The sequence below is a fragment of the Hyaena hyaena genome, unplaced genomic scaffold, assembly GCF_003009895.1.
Source record: "Hyaena hyaena isolate Hyena2069 unplaced genomic scaffold, ASM300989v1 scaffold_366, whole genome shotgun sequence".
In the NCBI taxonomy this organism is placed as follows: Eukaryota; Metazoa; Chordata; class Mammalia; order Carnivora; family Hyaenidae; genus Hyaena; species Hyaena hyaena.
The window spans coordinates 417,525-436,961 of record NW_024080999.1 but is presented as its reverse complement, the minus strand read 5'-3'; the positions used below and the strand labels follow the sequence as shown (position 1 = coordinate 436,961).

The 19,437-nt window shown below is 43.1% G+C and overlaps 1 protein-coding gene across 2 annotated transcripts in view; it reads right to left on the bottom strand.

The window, feature by feature from the left end:
- The window catches only part of NECTIN3 (nectin cell adhesion molecule 3), a 123,967-nt gene extending 123,407 nt beyond the window's left edge, over positions 1–560 (bottom strand). For both annotated transcript variants that reach the window (XM_039250342.1, XM_039250341.1), the window contains exon 1: positions 384–560. In XM_039250342.1, coding sequence (XP_039106273.1) covers positions 384–543 — 160 coding nt within the window. In that variant the 5' untranslated portion in view covers positions 544–560. The remainder of the gene's footprint in view (positions 1–383) is intronic.
- Positions 561–19,437: the final 18,877 nt, after the last annotated feature.

The window sequence follows — 19,437 nt, the reverse complement described above, 5'->3', positions numbered from 1 at the left end:
CAACGTGCAGCCCGGCACCTTCGTCCCAGCCCCGAAGTCCGCGCTCTCGGCTTCCTCCGCGAAAGGGCGAGGAGGTAGCGGTCCCCGGAGCCAACACGAAGGAGCTCCCGGCGCACCCAGCACTCGGCGTGGGGCAACCGCGCGGCGAGCGGGGGAGGGGAGCGGCCCGCCGGCGCAGCGCTCGCCGGCCCCGGCCCTTCCCCGGCCTCGCCCCGGGCGCGGCAGAAAGTTTCCAGCCAAAGTCCGCGGCACCCTCTCGCGCAACCAACCGCCGAGCGCAACCGCCTTACCGCCCCGGAGGGCGGCCCGCGCCGGCCGCCCTTTGCGCCGGGACCCTCGGTCGCGCCTCCCTCAGCCCGCGCCGGCCGCCGCGGTTCACCTACCACAGAGCCGGGAGAAGAGCAGCAGCGGGAAGAGCAGCAGCAGTAGCGGCGGCGGCGTCGGGGGCGGCAGCAGGAGCCCGGCCCCGGGGGGAGAAGCGGAGGAAAGTTGTGCTTTGCCGCCTCCGGGACACAGCGGGGCCGGCCCCGGGGTCCGCGCCATCCCCCACCCTCCCCCCGGCCCGCTCGCTCGCCCGCCCCCCCGGCTCCCCCGGCCCCGGCGCCTTAGGCTCTGGGCGGCGGCAGCAGCGGCCGCGGCGCGGCGGCGGCGGCGGCGGCGGAAGGTCCGGCGCGCGCGTCCCCAACTCCCAGTTCTGGAGCCGTCGCCGCCCGCCCGCTGACACTCAGCCGAGCGCTCGCGGCTGCCTCGAGTCCGCCTTCGCCGACGCCACTGCCGAGGCTGAGGCGGGAGCCGCCCGCCGCTGCCGCCGCCGCCACTCCCCTCCCCCCGGCACCCGCCCGCCTCGAACTCCTGGGAACTCGGAACGCACCACCCCGCCCCGCACGGGAGGGGGAGAGGAAGCCGACCCTCAGAGCCGGCGTGGGGACTCGCCCGCCCTCCCCGCACAACTCCAGCTCCCGTCTGCTCGCGGACTGCGAGCCGCGTCTCCTCCCACCCCGCCCTCCTACACACGCTCCTCCCCCTTCACAAAAAAAAAAAAAAAAAATCTCTTCTCTCCACTTTGATAACGGGTTTCTCCCAAAGCAGGGTCTTCAAGAGGACAGGAAAATCTGGAATAGGTTAGCAGGCCCCGCCCCTCGTTCCTGCCTCGTCCCCGCCTCGTCCCCCCCTCCCAACGTTTCCAATGGTCTCGCCCACTCCGCCCCTCGCGGGTCCACCGCTGCCCCGGCGCTGACGGAGGCGGAGGGCGGCGGGACCATCGTGCTGGCTGCTCGCCTCGCCCCGGCCGCGCTCTCCCTCTGGCTGAGCGCCGGGCAGGAGGAGGGGGGCGGCGAGGCGGGAAAGGCGGGATGGGCTGCCCTTCCGTTGCCCACGCTAAAGGTCCCGGTCTAGGGGGCTGACCGCAGCCTGGAGAACTAGTCCTCTCCCTCCTGGCGGGGGACGCAGGGGGCTGAGAGGAGAGACTTTCTCCTGCTTCCTGCTTTCCGGGACAGCGGCGCTCTCCGAATCCCTTCCTCCTTCGCAGCCCCACTTCCCCCGGCCTCCCGAGACTTGTTTGCACAGGCGTTTTTCTTGCTCCTTTCTCTTGGGAGGGCGGCTTGGTGGAGGGGTCAACGGAGCCGAGCGAGGAGAAGGGGCCCCCCAGAAGGTTCGCTTTCTCGCTCTTGCTTCTGCAGCCGCCGGGCTGTCCGCTGTCCTCGCCGGGCGACTGGCAACAGGAGGCCATGGATCCCCCTCATCGGAGCGCCTTGAGTGCGGTGGTGTTTTCCTTGGTTTTGTTTCATTTGCATGTTCGCACGTGTTAATTTTATTTTCACTGCCTGTGTTCCTTGGAGCTGATCGCGGCAAAGCGACCTCGGGGAGTGTTGAGCATTTGCCCCAAAGAGGTCTGGGATCCAGCCCGACCCTCCCTCACCCCGGATGGCTGCGCGCTCTGCCCAGTCCCTCCACCCGCCACGCACAGCCCTGGTGGCCTGACCTTGAAGCCACGGCCCCTGGCGGTTCTGCAGGGGCGGCGGACAGTTTGGACTGTCCCGAAGGGGGTCCGGAGGCAGAGGACACACGTCCTCAGTCGTGATACCATTAACTAATTTGATGGAGGTCCTGCCATCTCCACTAGATAGCTGTAAATGTGACTCCAGGAAGAAGAAAAGTCGAACAAGGATTCAGCCGCCTATCGCAGCTAAAACTAATGCTTGCCTGCAGCCAGGAGCACGCCCCTTCCATCACTAGGGTTCCCCCACCCTCCACCCACTGACTTACAATGTTTTACTCACCTCCAAAGCTACACACCATTCTACCCCTGCCTACCTCTCTTTTTTCTTAACTTCCGCCTCCCATCCTGCCTCCCAGCGCTCTCGTTTAGTGCCTCTTTTCCACCCCCTTTCTAGTGTGTCTCTCTCTTTCTCTCTCTCGTCTTTTGTAAGCCTGTCTCCTGCAGCCACTCCTTTCCATCGCCTATCCTCAGGATGCGCTTATGAATAAACCTTGTCCTGCGTCTCTACGGGAGATCCCCTGATGATGATCATAATTGACGAAATGTAGCTATTGTGACATTCCTCAGCTGTGCTGACACCACCATTTCCCTTGAGAACGTTTCTTTCCCTATTTTCTCATTCTCTAAACCTAATTTCACTGCTAAATTTAGATAAAGCCCACTGTGCAGCGACTGGCTAATTATCTGTTTAGATAGCACTTCAACACGTTGTTGAGAGTCAGTTAAATGTTAAACAACCAAAATTTTAACATCGCTAGCCAATTTCATTCCCCGGGCCTTACCACCATCGTTCCAGTTTCCAGAAGAAGTAATTTAGCCAACACTTGAAAAGGTGCCAAAGGCTTAATATGGGGGGCCATTGTGCAATCGCTACAGAGATGGTGAGGGATTAGCAGGTTTAGTGCTTCTCAAAAGGATGATACGGAGCTTTAAAAATATAGATTTCCTCCATATTTTGAGTAATTGGATTAGTGACATGCTATGATTATATTCTCCTCTGACCTAAAGTGAAGAGAGAGCATGGAAGAGCAGTATTTATAGATGTTGTATAAGCATTAAAAGAGCACCATGCCGGTGTTTTATGTGCATACATGCATTATGTTCTACTATTAATCACTTGTGTTGATATAACATCTTCAGCCTGGATGTCAAAGCACAGGCTTACTTCCCATGGAAGGTAGCGATGATGACTGTTATCCCTTCCCAACAGCAAGAGGAACCGAGGCACAGAGGTTAATTGAAAACACAAGCTATATGGGGTGGTTTTTCTGCCAGAACCAAGTTCTTGCCTTCTAGTTGGCACCACTGACTCTCAAGATTCCTTTTAAAGTTAAAAACAAATTTACTGAGGTAACTCAAATTTCCACTTTCTAAATGTCCAGTCTTAAATTACGTTGTCCTCAAGTGAAGACATACTCACCCCACACCTTCCTGTTGGAAATTATTACTACCTACAAAAAGAGATTTTATATTACGTGGTACAGTTCATTTTCTTTCAAGGGTCAGAATTGCTGTTGACTTTTAAAAACAAAACCAAACAGAACACAAACCCTTTATCTTGAGAGTGTTAACTGGGTTTTATACCATTTGAGTTGCCTAACTTTAAGATAAGTTCACCTTTATTGTTTGAGTGATGAACTGGTTCAGAAATAATTATAGCTAACTTATTAATATTTCTGGCACCATTAAACCCCAAGTATGCATGTATTTTCCAGGAAGAAAATTATCTGAACAAAAGGCAACATGATCCTACTGCCAACAATGATTTCATTGTTTTGGGTTAAGAGTACTGATGGTGTCCATCCCACTTTCTGCCTCAAAGACTGTTGGCCAATTATCGAGGTTCATTAACTCTTAACTAAAAAACAAAGGTTGACATCTTAACAAAGAAGTAATTATGTACAGTGCTGGACATTTTACATTTACTCAAATAATCCAAATTAAAGGTTTGAGACTATTATTAGAATTTCATAGCTGACTCTGAAACAAAGAAAGCATTTTATAGGGAAGGTGGGCCATTATGTACTCAGCTCATTCCCCTTACCATCAGCAAATTTTTTATAACCTGCTGCGTGAAGAAGTATAGCTTTTCCCTCAGCAGAAGAGATGAGCAATGCTTTGTGGAATGTTTGAACTTGGTACTGTATTTGATAATAAGTTGATGTCACCCTACTAGAATCACAGTCTTCTAAAGGAGAGCTATGCAAACAGCTAAACTGTGAACCCACAAAAAAGTCCACCCACTTGCAAAATCCTCACCAACCTCACATTTATCAAATTCAATGGTTTTCTACTGAAAATATCTCCCCTCCCCGTATATTCACACTGCCTTCTCCCTCAAATTTCCTTTGGATCTTTGCTCAAATTTCACTGTATCATAGAGACCTTCTATCTCCACCCCATATGAAAGAGGTGACCCTATCCTCAATTTCTATCCCCCCTTCACTTGCTTTATTTCCTCCGTTGGACTCACTATCTGACATGTTATATGGAAACAAACACCTAAAAAGTATCTGCCATGTAAGCCCCAGATTGGACGACTAAATGATAACTGTAGTGACATAGCATATTCTAGTGTGTGTTTAATCGCAGACAAGCTCAACAGAATATTAATTTTTTAATTTTTTAAGGTCTTGGAGTATGTGATCATGTTGAGTCTTTCAAGCTGGAAGGCAATTAACGACCATTGCTTAAGACTCTATTTAATTACTCCTAATGCTATGTATTAAGCTATCATCTCTCTAGTCCATATTGACCCTCTCACACTCTGGGTTTGTAATACTGGGGCTGGGGCTCTGCAAACTACATGTCTCCCTTGCCAGCTGGCTTCCCAGTGGGTTCTATGAATAGAAGTCCCTGGAGGGAAGGAGAAAGGCAGAGGGGAAAAGAGACTTGTTCCTTTCTGTTTGCTTCCTGCTCCTAACAGCATCCCGACAGCAGTAACAGCCCTTTGCTCTGTCATCACCAGTTGGCTCCAGCCTCACACTTGCACACTCTAAGAACCAGACTCGTCAGATCCCTGCAGAGGTACCAGCACTGGCCAGAGCCCACGTCTCAGAGGTTTGAGCCCTCGCTCAACAGAAACCCTCCTCTGAGCTTTAATAACCCAACTTTTCCCTTGTGTTTACCCTGCTCTAAAGGTAGCAATGGCTTCTTCTCATTTACATCACTCGATTACCTCAACGTTCCTCTGTATGGCGTGGAAACCCTCTCCAACCATTGGGTGACAATATCCTAATTATTAAATTCCTTCAGTACCATAGTATGGTTCCAGTGCTTATGACTGGATTTGGATCAGTGCTCTACTTTTTCAGTGACTCTTTCCCCAAACTTTCCCTTGTAACAATTTTATCTTTCTCTAAGTCAAACTGTTTAAAATAACAGAACCAATGCCAATCTGTCAATTAACGTAAATAAAAACAATTAGGTAAATGAGCAAACTGTGTTCCACTTCGTTGGCAATAATCCAGGTTAAACAGACATAGTTTGAAATAAGTAAATTCGATGGTAATTCTGTTAATGTTTTAGTCCTATATACATATGATTTGTTTTTGTTGTTGCTGATGTTCTTTATCTCGAACATAGGTGATTTAGGTGATTTCTTTCTTTTACAGAACTTGCTTGCCTGTGAGAGTCATTATGGAACTAAAGATAAGAGGATTGTCAGGGAAAAGAAAAAATGAACTTCTTTCCTAAAACGACAGTGAAATCGAATGCACATTTCACATAGCTACCTAAAGCCTAACTCTATAACATATACCTCTTTTGTAGGCACACTACTGTTCCAAAGAATACAGTCTGAGGAGCTGGTATTGAGGCAGAATGAGGAGTTATGCCATAGCATTATGGAGGATAGGTAAAAAGGTAGGCTAATTTAGCAAGATGATTGAGCTACAGTGTGCTGGATTCTATGTTAAGTGTCAGGGATGAAACCAATCCAAGTCCTGACCCCAAATAACAATAACAGTATTCTTTTTTTTTTTTTAATGTTTTATTTATTTCTAGGAGAGAGAGAGAGACAGCGTGAGCAGGGGAGGGTCAGAGAGAGAGGGAGTCACAGACTGAAACAGGCTCCAGGCTCTGAGCTGGCAGTCAGCACAGAGCCCGACGCGGGGCTCGAACCCACGAACCGCGAGATCATGACCCAAGCGAAAGTCGGACGCTTAACCGACTAAGCCACCCAGGCGCCCCAACAATAACAGTATTCTTACAAGCAATGGAAGGATACACTGTAGGAGAGATTCAGGGGAGTCCCAAGTCTGCCTACAAAGGACAGGGAAGGCCTGGGGCACCTGGGTGGCTCAGTCGGTTAAGCGTCCGACTTTAGCTCAGGTCATGATCTCATGGTTCGTCGGTTCAAGCCTCGCATTGGGCTCTGTGCTGACAGCTCAGAGCCTGGAGCTGCTTCAGATTCTGTGTCTCCCTCTCTCTCTGACCGTCCCCTGCTCATGCTGTCTCTCTCTCTCTCTTAAAAATAAATTAAAAAAAAAAAAAAAAAAAGGACAAAGAAGGCCTAAGATCAAAGAAAACATTTGAACCGTCCTAAAGAATGACCAGGAATTTTCCATGTGGATGAGGTAAAAGCGGTGAGGGGATAGGAGAATGACAGATAGAAGGACACAGAGGCATGACAGATGATGACATGTTTTTGAAACCACAAGTATTACGGTGCTGCCAGAGGGTGACCTGCAAAGCAGAATTAGGAGGAAAGGTAAAAATGAAGTTAGGCAGGCAGGGAGCTTTCGAATCTTAACAAAGACGTTTCAATTTTGTCTGGTAGATCATGGGAACAACTGAAGAACTTAGAACAATGACAACATTAGGTTTTCTATAAAAGTCAAGTGTGTGAAAGTGAGGATGGATGGATTGTCAGGGCGCTTGGGAAAAATAAGCAGAAATTCAGTAAGGAAGTTGTGATGAGCAGAGCAAGTGAAGGTCTAAATTTGAGCAGTGATTAGTGAATGGGAAGGAAAAACTGACCTCAGGAGAACTTTAGTATGTTAGGACAGAATAGTTTATTCCCACAGCAGTTTGAACATATGTGGCTAGCTAAGAGGTAGTTACGAAGGAGGCAGCTGAGGAGGCAAAAGGCACATGAGCAAAATGATGAAAAAAAACAAAATAAGGGGCACCCGGGTGGCTCAGTCAGTTAAACGTCTGTCTTCAGCTCAGGCCATGATCTCATGGTTCATGAGTTTAGGCCCCAGATCAGGGGCCTGCGTTGGACTCTGTGTCTCCCTCTCTCTCTCTGCCCCTCACTCACACTCTGTCTCTCTCTCTTTCAAAAATAAACATTTTTTTTTCATTTTTTTAAAGAATGAAGTGGAGAAGCACTCAAGGTAATAAACGTATGGTTAGAGGCAAAGGGATATTAAAAGAATAAGGAATGTGGAGAAGCAAATGAGAGCAGAGGAATCAAATGACAAAGGTTGAAGTAAGATAATTGATGGTTTTATAACTTAATTGGGCAAATTTTATAATTTACTTCCACTTTATATTATTCATTTAATTTGTATGGGCATAACTCGGGTTCATGTAATGGCCTGTACAGTTTCTCTTACATGATCATTATTAAATATTTGTTAAATGAAAGGGAGAGAAAAGAAAGAATAGTTTTTGTGGATGGTTTCATATTTAGATGGAAGTGGACGAAAGAAATTTGGTGTCTGTGTACGTTCAGTACAAAGAAGAGCTGCTCTTCCCCTCATGGGTGTTTCAACAAATCCTGCCCTAATTAATTGCCTGAATCTTTATTTCTTACTTGTATCCTTTGGTATCTAATCCACAACAGATACTCATCAGCCACTCCACATCTCCTGACCCAGAGAGATACACTAAAGGAGGCTGTGTGATGTAATATTAAAAGCCCTGGAGCTTCACTGCCTGGGTTTCAGTTCAAATCCTCTGCTTTGTGACCTTGGGCAAGTTACTAATTTTGTTTAGAGGAAATGTTTATTCCTTATTCACAGTATTATTTAAGGATAAAGTTAGTTCATATGATGACTATAGAATAGGTCTGATATACAGAGCCAAGAGGTGTTAGTTTTTGTTATTAGTAGTAGTAGTAGTAGTGTTAGTATTTTTAAATCTGGATTCAGGAATTGCAGATCAATCATCAGCAAGCTGGGAGTGGAATTCTGATAAGACTCAAGTTTCCAAAGTGTAATTGAAACCAGTTCTGAAAGACTCTGTCTATCATTAACCAGATTGTGGTAATAAAGTATTTCTTCCTTAGCTTTTTTTTAAATTTTTAATGTTTTTTATTTATTTTTGAGAGAGAGATAGAGACAGCGTGAGCAGGGAAGGGTCAGAGAGAGAGAGGGAGACACAGAATTAGAAACAGGCTCCAGGCTCTGAGCTGGCAGTCAGCACAGAGTCCGACGTGGGGCCCGAACCCACGAACCGTGAGATCATGCCCTGAGCTGAAGTCGGACGCTTAACCGACTGAGCCACCCAGGTGCCCCATTTCTTCCTTACCTTTTACATACTTCTGCAGTGGACCTTCTGTGCTAGGCAGAAGAGTGGTCTCCCAAAGATGTCCACGTTCCAGTGCCCAAAACCTGTGACTGGGTTAGGTTGCATGACAAAGGCAAATTAAGTTTGCAGATGGTTGTGGTTGCTAATTAACTGACTTTGAAAATAGGAGGAGTATCCTGGGCTATTCAGGTGGGCCCAATGGAATCAGTCACCAGGATCCTTAAAAGTAAAAGAGAAAGGCTGAAGAATCAGAGGGAGATGAGACTATGGAAAATGGCTGAGGGATGCAACATTACTGGCTTCAAAGACAGAGAAAAGGGACAATAAGCCAAGGGATATGTCAAGGTTTGGAAGATGGGAAAGGCCAAGACCTGGATTCTTTCCTGGAGCTGGACTCCAGAAAGGAATGCAGCTCTGACCACGCCTTGATTTTAGCCAAGTGAGACCAGTTGTTAGACTCCTAACCTACAAAACCAAAAGGTAAAAAGCCATTGAGGAGTCTGTGGCAATTTGCTACAGCGTCAGGAGTAAACTAATTAGGATGTCGTGAGAAATATTTACTTAATCTTTGTCTCTTGGTTCCTGGCACAGTGCTCGCAGAACCTCTGGAATTTCCTGAGTGATAGGAGTATGTTTTGTCACTTAATAAGCCCCTTTCAACCAGATCTGCATTTATGTTAGTGAGGTGACTCTTGGAGGATGGGGGCTGGTTGCTGGAGAAACCAGTTGCATGATTAGAGGGTTGGAACTTGCAGCCTCACTACCCCTTCCATCCTCCAGAGCGGGGAGAAGGGCTAGAAAGAGGTTGACTTAATCATCAACGGTCAGTGATTTGATCAATCATGCCTGCTTTGCGAAGCCTCCATTAAGCATTCTAACCAAAGTGATTTGGAGAGCTTCCAGGTTGGTGAACACATGGGGTTGGAAAGGGGATGCAGTCAGGTAGGGTATGGACAAACATACATTGTCCTATGCATCTTTTTCCTTTGGCTATCCCCAAGTTGTGTCATAATAAACCAGTAAATGTCAGTGTTTCCCTCAGTTCTGAGAACGATTCCAGCAAATTATTAAACCTGAGAGGGGAGAGTCATAGAAACTCTCAACTTTGGGCCGGTGGTTAGAAGTACAGGTGACAATTAGGGACATATGCTTGGCATCTGAAGTGTGCTGGATCTGTGCTGACCCCAGGTTGTTAGTGTCAATATTGAATTGTGGGACACCCAGTTGATATAAAGAGCTAGAGAATTGTTTTGGGGTGGGAATACCCCTCACCACATTTTGTGTGATTAGAGAGGAATACTGGGTTTTCTTTTACTAGTACACTTCCCAACGCTTCTGCTTAATTTCTTTGACCAACACTCAAGGACCTTAACATAAAACGTAGCCCTATGTCTAACCACCCTGTCTAGCTTACCTTTAGCTCCACTGTAGGCCAACTCCATTTCTTACCAGTCTATTTGTTGTTGTTTTTTTTTCATGAGACTCCTTAAGACACCTGTTCCATCATAAACAAACATCCCTATATCCTTGCCTTTAAAATTCCTGCCTTCTCAAACTAAATGAAAAAAAAGTATATTCTCTTAAAATTTATTCTCTTTTGTATTATCTTCTATAGAAAGCTTCTGCTTTTTTCCACTTCAGCCCATGCCACCTAAAACAGAACTTTGTATATCTACTTCTAGATCATTGTTCTGTAGCCTTCATTCAATAACCCACCCCCAGACACTTTTTTATTTTACTCCTACTTGAAGTCCTTGACAATATCATTACTTTTTGTCTTCCTGGTGACATTTGGTGTCAGTGGGAATTTCTCATTGAAGAGATTTTCTAACCAGCCTTCTGTTTTCCTACCTGTTTACCATCACTGTTGAATTTACTCTTCATCTTCCAGTTTGTGTCTTCTGACACTTATCTCCAAATCCATTATTCTCATTCTGGCTTTTCTGCCTTTCTATCCAGACTGGATTCCATTTCAATAATATGCTCATTAGTCCTTGACTGCTTTGCTGATTCTCACTAACAAAGTTCAGCATTCCTGCCACACATCAAAATTGCTTCATAAAATCTCAAAGGGGCACCAGTTCTAATTCCTGAAATTTCATGGTATCAGATTTCCCCTCAGGTTCTCAAAGTTACTCAACAATCCTTACAATCATCCTTATTCAACCCTTTACACTGACTGCTCCCAAATTGTTTTCTTTCTCGTCAAGCTTCCATTCCTATCCTTAGCCCATGCACTCTCTCTTGGATAAAATTGTTTCTTATTTCTCTGAAAAAAACTGAAGCTCTCCAAGATAAATTACATCAGTAACCTTCTTATTTAACGTATCTTGTCACCCTTTCCCCTCCCTTAGCATTAATTTAAAAGTTTGCTGATGAGGGGCACCTCGGTGGGTCCGTTAGTAGGTTATGCATCTAAATTTTGGTTTTGGCTCAGGTCATGATCTCATGGTTTGTGAGCCCCACATCAGGTCCTACCCTGACAGTGCAGAGACTCCTTGGGATTCTCTCTCCCTCTCTCTTTCTCTCTCAAAATAAATAAATAAACTTTAAAAAAAAATTGTTGACAATAACCTCATCTCCATACCAGCACCCCAAATCAGAACCTATGGGTTGTTCTATTGTAGGCAGCTAAGGATGTAAGATTTAGCATAGATTTACTCACTTATTAGAAACAGATCACGTACTTTGAGTATTAGAATTCCTTTTTTTTTAAGTTTATTTTATTTATTTATTTATTTATTTATTTATTTATTTATTTGAGAGAGAGAGTGTGTGTGTGTGCAAGCAGGGGAGGGGCAGAGAGAGGGAGTGAGAGAATCCCAAGCACGAGCCTACTGACAGCACAGAGCCCGATGCAGGGTTTGATCCCACAAACTGTGGGATTATGACCTGAGCCAATATCAAGAGTCAGCATCTCTTAACCAGTGGAGCCACCCAGGCACCCCAAGTATTAAAATTCTTAAAATCTAGCTTTAGAATCAGGAACTCAACTTTAAAGATAACACACTGCTAATAGCTCTGTTGCCCTCTAGTACTACAGTCTTTCTCTTATAGGAATAAAAAGCCAAATAAAGGAGTTGCCCTCATGCATAGAAATAAATAGGGGAGCTATAAGCCAGTTTGTCAAGATAATCAGTTCCATCCCTTTCATGATAAAAAATTTTAATGCTTAGCTATTGCCACTCACTGTTTGAAAACATCACTTTGGTATAAATGTATGTGTATATATGGGTAGATAAGTGGGTTGTGCTGTTTTCACATGTGATTCTATAACTAGGTGGCTAGAGCCTTAGGATCAGAGGGAGTCTTCGCTTTCTAATTTTCTTTGTCCTTTTTACACTGCCCTTTAGGTATTTCATAACAATTCTATCTATTTAATTCCTTGAACTTGTCGTTTCCTACCTCTTTCCTTTAAGTATCTCCATGGTTACTTAAATTACTGTGAAATACACTATGTTATCGAAAAAGATCTAGGCATTCATACTTCCAATACAGCTCACCTGGAGGTACTAATATGTCATTTCTGCCAATCTCTGTATTTATAAACCCATGAGGAAAATTCCTGAGGAACTAGCCCTTCTCCCTAATGATAAAATAACCTTTCAGAACAATTAAATATTTTTCCCTGTAGGGATTATTGACAATAAATGAACTATGCTTTTGAATGTTATAATAGAAGATACATTGCATTTATTTAGTAAGTATTCCAGACCATCTATGCTCCATGAAGTGGAGATGTAGCAATAAAGAAGACATAGAAATCTTTCTCTTTGATGACTTTTCAGTTTAGCAGGGGAGGCATATATTAAATAAATAATTATGCAATTTTTAGTCACAATTTTATTAGTGGTGTTTGGAAAGGCACAGGGTCCCAGAGCATACATATTAAGGGTTCTGAATTTATACATGGGGTCCAAAAGAGCTTCACTGAAGTATCCAAAATAAATGACTAAAACAACGCAACACCCAAAAAACAAATAATCCAATTAAAAAATGGATGGAAGACAAGGACAGACATTTCTCCAAAGAAGATGTACAGATGACCAACAGACACGTGAAAAGATACTCAGTATCACTCATCATCAGGGAAATGCGAATCAAAACTACAATGAGATATCACCTTATACCTGTCAGAATGGCTAAAATCAAAAACACAAGAAATAACAAGTGTTGGCAAAGATGTAGAGACAAAGGAACCCTCTTACACTGTTAGTGGGAATGCAAACTGGTGCAGCCACTCTGGAAAACAGAATGGAGGTTCCTGAAAAAGTTAAAAATAGAACTACACTATGATCCAGTAATTGGGCTACTGAGTATTTACCCCCAAAAGACAAAAACATTAATTCAAAGGGATACAGGCACCCCTATATTTATAGCAGCATTATTTACAATAGTCAAATTATGGCACCAGCCCAAGTGCCTATTGATAGATGAATGAATAATGAAGATGTGAGATAGATATATATATATCTCATATATCACATATCATATCTCATATTCATATCACATATGGAATATTATTCAGCCATAAAAAGGAATGAAATCCTGCCATTTGTAATGACATGGATGGAACTAGAGGTATAATGCTAAGTGAAATAAGTCAGTCAAAGAAGGACAAATACTATTCGATTTCACTGACTTAAGAAACAAAACAAATGATCAAAGGTAAAAAGAGAGAGAAGCCAAGAAACAGACTTTTAACTACTGAGAACAAACTGATGGTTACCAGAGGGGTGGTGATTGGAGGGAATGGGTTAAATAGGTGATGAGGATTAAGGAGTGCACTTGTCATGATGAACCCTGGGTGATATATGGAATTGTTGAATCACTATATTGTACACCTGAAGCTAATATAACACTGTTTATTAACTACACTGAAATTAAAATAAATAACTTCACTGACTAACAGTTATTAGTTAAGACCTAGAAAACAAATTGATATTAACCCTATGAAAACTGTATGAGTGCGTGCGTGTGTGTGTGTGTGTGTGTGTACATGTCTGTGTGTATGCCTTGCAAGGGTTCAGTGTAAAGCCCACACTTGGTCAATTTTGAAAAGTTAGAGTAGGAATATGTGCCACTTATTTGTGTGTAGCTTTTGGCTCCATCCCTGACCTTCCTTGCATGTTCTCTGAATCCCAAGCAAACTACATTTTGCAGACTCCTTTGTCAGCACATTTCCTGTTAATTTCTACTACTATGCAGAACTGGCAGGACATTTCAAATTGGAGAAATGAAGAAGCCATTTTTTCCCTGCTTTTGGTGGAGTCTCTAGTAGAGCAACAGAAGTGGTAGAAGATGCTGGGCTCCAGGAGTCAGTAAAGATTTTTAATAGCATTTATAGAACAGCATTATGGAAGTGCCTATTTAGTTTCAACAGCAGTACGAACAGGTACTGTGTCGCTAACATATGACAAAGAAGTGAAGGCTAGTAGGCTCCAGCCCAGGGTGGGAAGTAGTGTCCTAATATTTAGGTAACCTCTTGCTCATTGAAAGAGTCTTTGAATTCTGTTTTTCTGGCTGCATGTACTATGCCAATACAGAATAGGAAATGTCATTAAGAGACTAGAGAGGTAGAAAGGGTCAAGGTAAAGGAGATTCTTAAAAGGCATGCTAAGTATTTTGGACTTCTTCCTAATAGTAATGAGAAGCCATTGAAAGATTCTCAATAGAGAAGTGACATGATCAACTTTCCATTTTTGAAAAAAGCAACCTGACTACCATAGAGAGAACATAGTAGTAAGAATAAGAGCAAATTCAAGTCAAGTAGATCTAGGAAATCAAGCAAGAATTAATGATAGTTAGAGCCAAAGTGATGAAAATAGAGAAGTTGACAGAGTTGAAAAGGAATTGATAAGATTTGGGGATTGGCTGGATTTTGAGGATAAGATGAACAAAGTCCAGGATGATCCTAAAGATTCTGATATGAGCACTGAGTAACTGCTGGTGCCATTCACTGAGAAAAGACAAAAAATTTAAAAAATAGGTAACATTTTAAGGACAAATATTATAATCTTGAATTTGAGGTGCATATGAGACGTCCAAGCAGATATAATAATTATAATGTTAGTTATCCAGCTATAGAACCCATAACGTGGGTCTATGTTAACTAACGTAGGAATGAATACAAGAAGATGTGAGAACAAGTATAGGTAACTTTTTCAAGGCACACGGCTATGAAAGAAAAGTAAGGGAGAAGCAGCTGGAGTGCAATGTGGTATCCACAGAGAGTTTTTCCAGGTTAGAAGAATCTAGGAGTTAGGGAGAAGCTGATAATACTAGGGAATGAGAAGATAATTTACCATGTAAGATAACCCAAGTAACAAGACAAGAATAACTATGATCACACTATTGTCTAACATAATTGTGGGGGTACGAAATAGAGAAAATGAAAAAGAGAAATTTGAGGTTTAAATATTAGAAAGGAAGAAATTGAATGATCACTGTTTGTAGGTAATATCATTGTACACCTGAAAATCCCAAGACAATTAACTAAAAACTTATTACCATTAGAGAATTCAACAAGGTGACTGATTACAAAATTAACATACAGAAGTTAGTATCCTTTTATATTGAAATGAGTTGAAATCTAATAAAAATAGTATCCACTTACAATAGCAACAAAAATGATAAAATATCTAGAAATAATTTTAATAAGAAATATGTGAAATTTCAGTGGAAAAAACTTTAAAGCAGAAATCATAAAAGTTGTAGAGAAAACCATAAGAGTTTTTCCCCCATAAGCCTGGAGTAAGAAAGGGCTCTCTAAGTATATCACAAAAGCCAAAAGCCATAAAAGTAAAACTAATAAATCTGACTATAAAAAATGTTCTGCATGGCCAAAATAAAAATTACAACTCACATTACAAAAGTTGTCTTTATATACAATAACTTTTATAAATCAATTTTTAAAAAACCCAACAACATGGGAAAATAGAGAAAGGATATGAGCAGGTCCTTGGAAACGAATTACAAATGGCTTTTAATTATTGGAAAAGATTGTCAATCTTTCTCATAATTAACAAAATGCTCATTAAATTTGTAGTATGAGATCAGTGAAAAACTTTGTGACACCCTTTTCTTGGGTGAATACTATCACGCTCATGCTTTATTTTGGTGGGACTATAGTTTGGCTTAATATCTATGGAGGATAATTTGGCAATATCTGTCAAAATTTCCACTGTGTTTACCCTGTAATCCTGCAATCCCATGAATAGGAATTTAACCTAGAGGATATTTTCTTTTCTTTCTTTTTTTTAAGTTTATTTATTTATTTGAGAGAGAGAGAGAGAGACAGGGTAGAGAGGGAGGGAGACAGAGAAAATCCCAAGTGGGCTTTACACCATCAGCACAGAGCTAAATGCAGGGCTCAAACTCACGAACCATGAGATCTTAACCTGAGCTGAAACCAAAAGTCAGATGCTTAACTGACTGGGCGACCCAGGCACCTTATAACCTAGAGCATATTTTCAATGTATGAAATTATTTGTTGTAACATTTCTTACAGTAATAAAAGTTTGGAGACAAGTTAAATGTCTATCAATAAGGTTGGATGCAATAATTTATGGGACATTCATAATTAATTCTATGTACTTGAAAAAGAACAAACCAATACTTTTTTTTTCTTAAGTACTCTTCACGCCCAGCACAGAGCCCAACATGGAGTCCAACACAGAGCCTGAACCCATGACCCTGAGATCAAGACCTGAGCTGAGATCAAGACTTGGATGCTCAACTGACTGAGGCACACAGTCACCCCTGAACCGCTACTTTTTTAACTGAACCAAACAAGACTTTGTCTACCTGATGTGCAGCAAGTCAACAAAAACAGACACTGAACAACAGAAACAGAAACTTCACCACACTATGTGGTGAAGAAAAATAGGTGATTTATTGTTGTGGCACCACCCAGGAGAACAAAGAGTTAATGCTCAAAAGGTCCAAACTTCCCTACAGCTTGCTAGTGAGGGGGAAATGGGGGGGGGGGGGGGGGGGAATAATGGATACTGGTGATTGAAGGCCCATGAGGTCACTTAGCAGATACTCTGCTGCCACTTCATCAGATCCCACAGGGGTCCTTTCCTTCTTTGTTTTAAAAAAATTTTTTTTAATGTTTTTTTTTTTTTATTTCTGAGAGAGAGAGAGAGAGACAGCGTGAGCAGGGATGGGTCAGGGAGAGAGGGAGACACAGAATCTGAAACAGGCTCCAGGCTCTGAGCTGGCTGTCAGCAGAGCTCAAAGCGAGGCTCAAATCTGCGAACCGTGAGATCGTGACCAGAGTCGAAGTCGGACGAAGTCGGACTGAGCCACCCAGGTGCCCCAGGGGTCTTTTCCTTCTTTAGAGACTTGTGATCTGGAGGCATCTGGGTGGCTCGGTTGGCTAAGGACTGTTGGTTTCAGCTCAGGTCATGATCTCATGGTTCCAGGAGTTTGAGCCGCATGTCAGGCCTGCTAGAGATTCTTTCTCTCTGCCCCTCGCCTGCTGTCTCTCTCTCTTTCTCTCTCTCAATAAATAAACTTTTTTTTTTTTTAAAAGAGAGAGACTTGGAATCTGAAAAATAAAAACCATCTTTATTCTTTAAGATTCTGCTCGCTGGAATTGTTTTCTTTATTTTTTATTTTTATTTTTTTATATTTTTATTTATTTCTAGGAGAGAGAGAGAGACAGCGTGGGCAGGGGAGGGTCAGAGAGAGAGGGAGTCACAGACTCTGAAACAGGCTCCAGGCTCTGAGCTGGCAGTCAGCACAGAGCCCGACGCGGGGCTCGAACCCACGAACCGCGAGATCATGACCTAAGCGAAAGTCGGACGCTTAACAGACTAAGCCACCCAGGTGCCCCAGAATTGTTTTCTTAAGATCTTAACTTTTATGATTGAAAATAATATATTTTCTCAGGAATTTAATCTCCATATGTCGCTAAAACCCTTCTCTCATTTAAAACTCTTAAAATGGTCTGTGAGGAGGGGTGCCTGGGTGGCTTAGTCGGTTAAGCGTCCGACTTTCGCTTAGGTAGTGATCTCGCGGTTCGAGCCCCGCGTCGGGCTCTGTGCTGACTGCCAGCTCGGAGCCTGGAGCCTGTTTCAGAGTCTGTGACTCCCTCTCTCTCTGACCCTCCCCTGTTCACGCTGTCTCTCTCTATCCTAGAAATAAAATAAAAAAAATATTAAAAAGAAATGGTCTGTGAGGAGATGCCATAGTTTTTGTTGAGATAACATAGTGTCCTATTGAAAATGAAGAGAATTCATTAGGTATCTCTGGTGATTCTGTCTCCAGGTGAATGCAGGTTAACGACTTGTCTCGCAGGTTCCTTTCACGATAAGCTAGTGTTCCTGTCCCTTGAGCCCTGGCCTATGTGCTCCTTGATCAGCCCAGCAATGCCGGGGCTGTACGACTTGTAGTGTTCCTTCTTCTTCCTGAACTGACCAGAGATGGACACTGGCTTCACCTTATGAATTAATATTGTCTCCAAGATGCATTTTTCTGATGGAAAAAAAAACCCAGTTATATAACAGTGTATAAATAATATTCCCTTTTTTTAACTTAAAAATATATATATATATATGTAGTTGTATGAGCAAGGGCGGACGACCCCAAGATGGGCCACTTTGGCATGAACATTATTTTGACTTCAAAGCAATCAGAACTCTCAGATTCAAGAAAAGTTCTTTCCCTTCACAACTGCCTGCCGGCACCAGGAAGGGAGCGATTAACAAAGATTCCTCTTTACACAAGAAACTAATCTGCATAACACGGCAATCCTTGTTTTCCAAACATCTCTCACCTTCCTGCTAATGGTCATCTTCCCTTTTGTATCTCCAGACCCCAGTGCTCTCCTTGGCCCCCCGTAAGCATTATGTTGCCTGGCTGTCTTTATAATTTCATGTCTATGTAGATTCCCTGTATGTAGGATATTAAATTTGATTTTCTCTTGTTAATATGTTTCATATCAATTTGATTCTTTGTCCAGGTGGAAGGATCTTGAAGAGCAGAGGAAATTCTTCCTCCCTCACATTTGCATACATTTACTTGTATGTGCACAGAACATCTCTGGCAGAACATTTGTCCCAAGGAGAAGATAGGTACCTGGCACTAGGCATGAAAATCATCATATTCCCTTTTATAATTTTTGAACAACTTATGTATATTGCCTAATCAAAACAATTAAAATTTGAGAACAAAAAGCCTATGACTTTCCTGGAAATATAGAAGGAAACATAATCCACAGAATGTGTAGGGAGATCACCTTAAATAATGAGAGGAAACATTTCTTCCATTTTTAAGGACCAGAAAGAGAGAGAAGTAGTATTGATTTGGTGGTAGGAGATTGAAGCGTTGAAGAAATGATCTGTTTGAGGCTTTAAAAAATAAAGAGGTTTTTATTTTTTATTTTTATTTATTTATTTTTTTAATGTTTTATTTATTTCTGAGAGAGAGAGAGAGAGAGGCAGCACGAGCAGGGGAGGGTCAGAGAGAGAGGGAGACACAGAATCCGAAGCAGGCTCCAGGGTCTGAGCTGTCAGCACAGAGCCCGGCGCAGGGCTTGAACCCACAAACCGTGAGATCATGACCTGAGCCGAAGTCGGACGCTTAACTGACTGAGCCACCCAGGCATCCCGTTTTTATTTTTTAAAGGTGAATGCAAAGTCCTGAGAGTATTAGGAGTTCAGAAGGGGATGGAGCCAGAGAAGACGGAATTGTTGCGGAGACTAGGAGTGGACTGACTGTGGGAATGTGGTCAAATCCAAGGCCATATTGAGGGCCAAGTTGACATTGGTTATTAGAGATCCAAACTGGTTCGTAGCTGCTCAGTTGTCCAATTTGACTCTAAGGGTTATCTGGTTGGAGTGAGAGTTTAGTGAAAGTGAAATGTTTAACTGTTCACTTTTGCATGCTGACTATTAGGAACACTGAGGCAGAGATGGTCTCTGAGTTGGAGGACAGCCACCTTAAGAACTGGT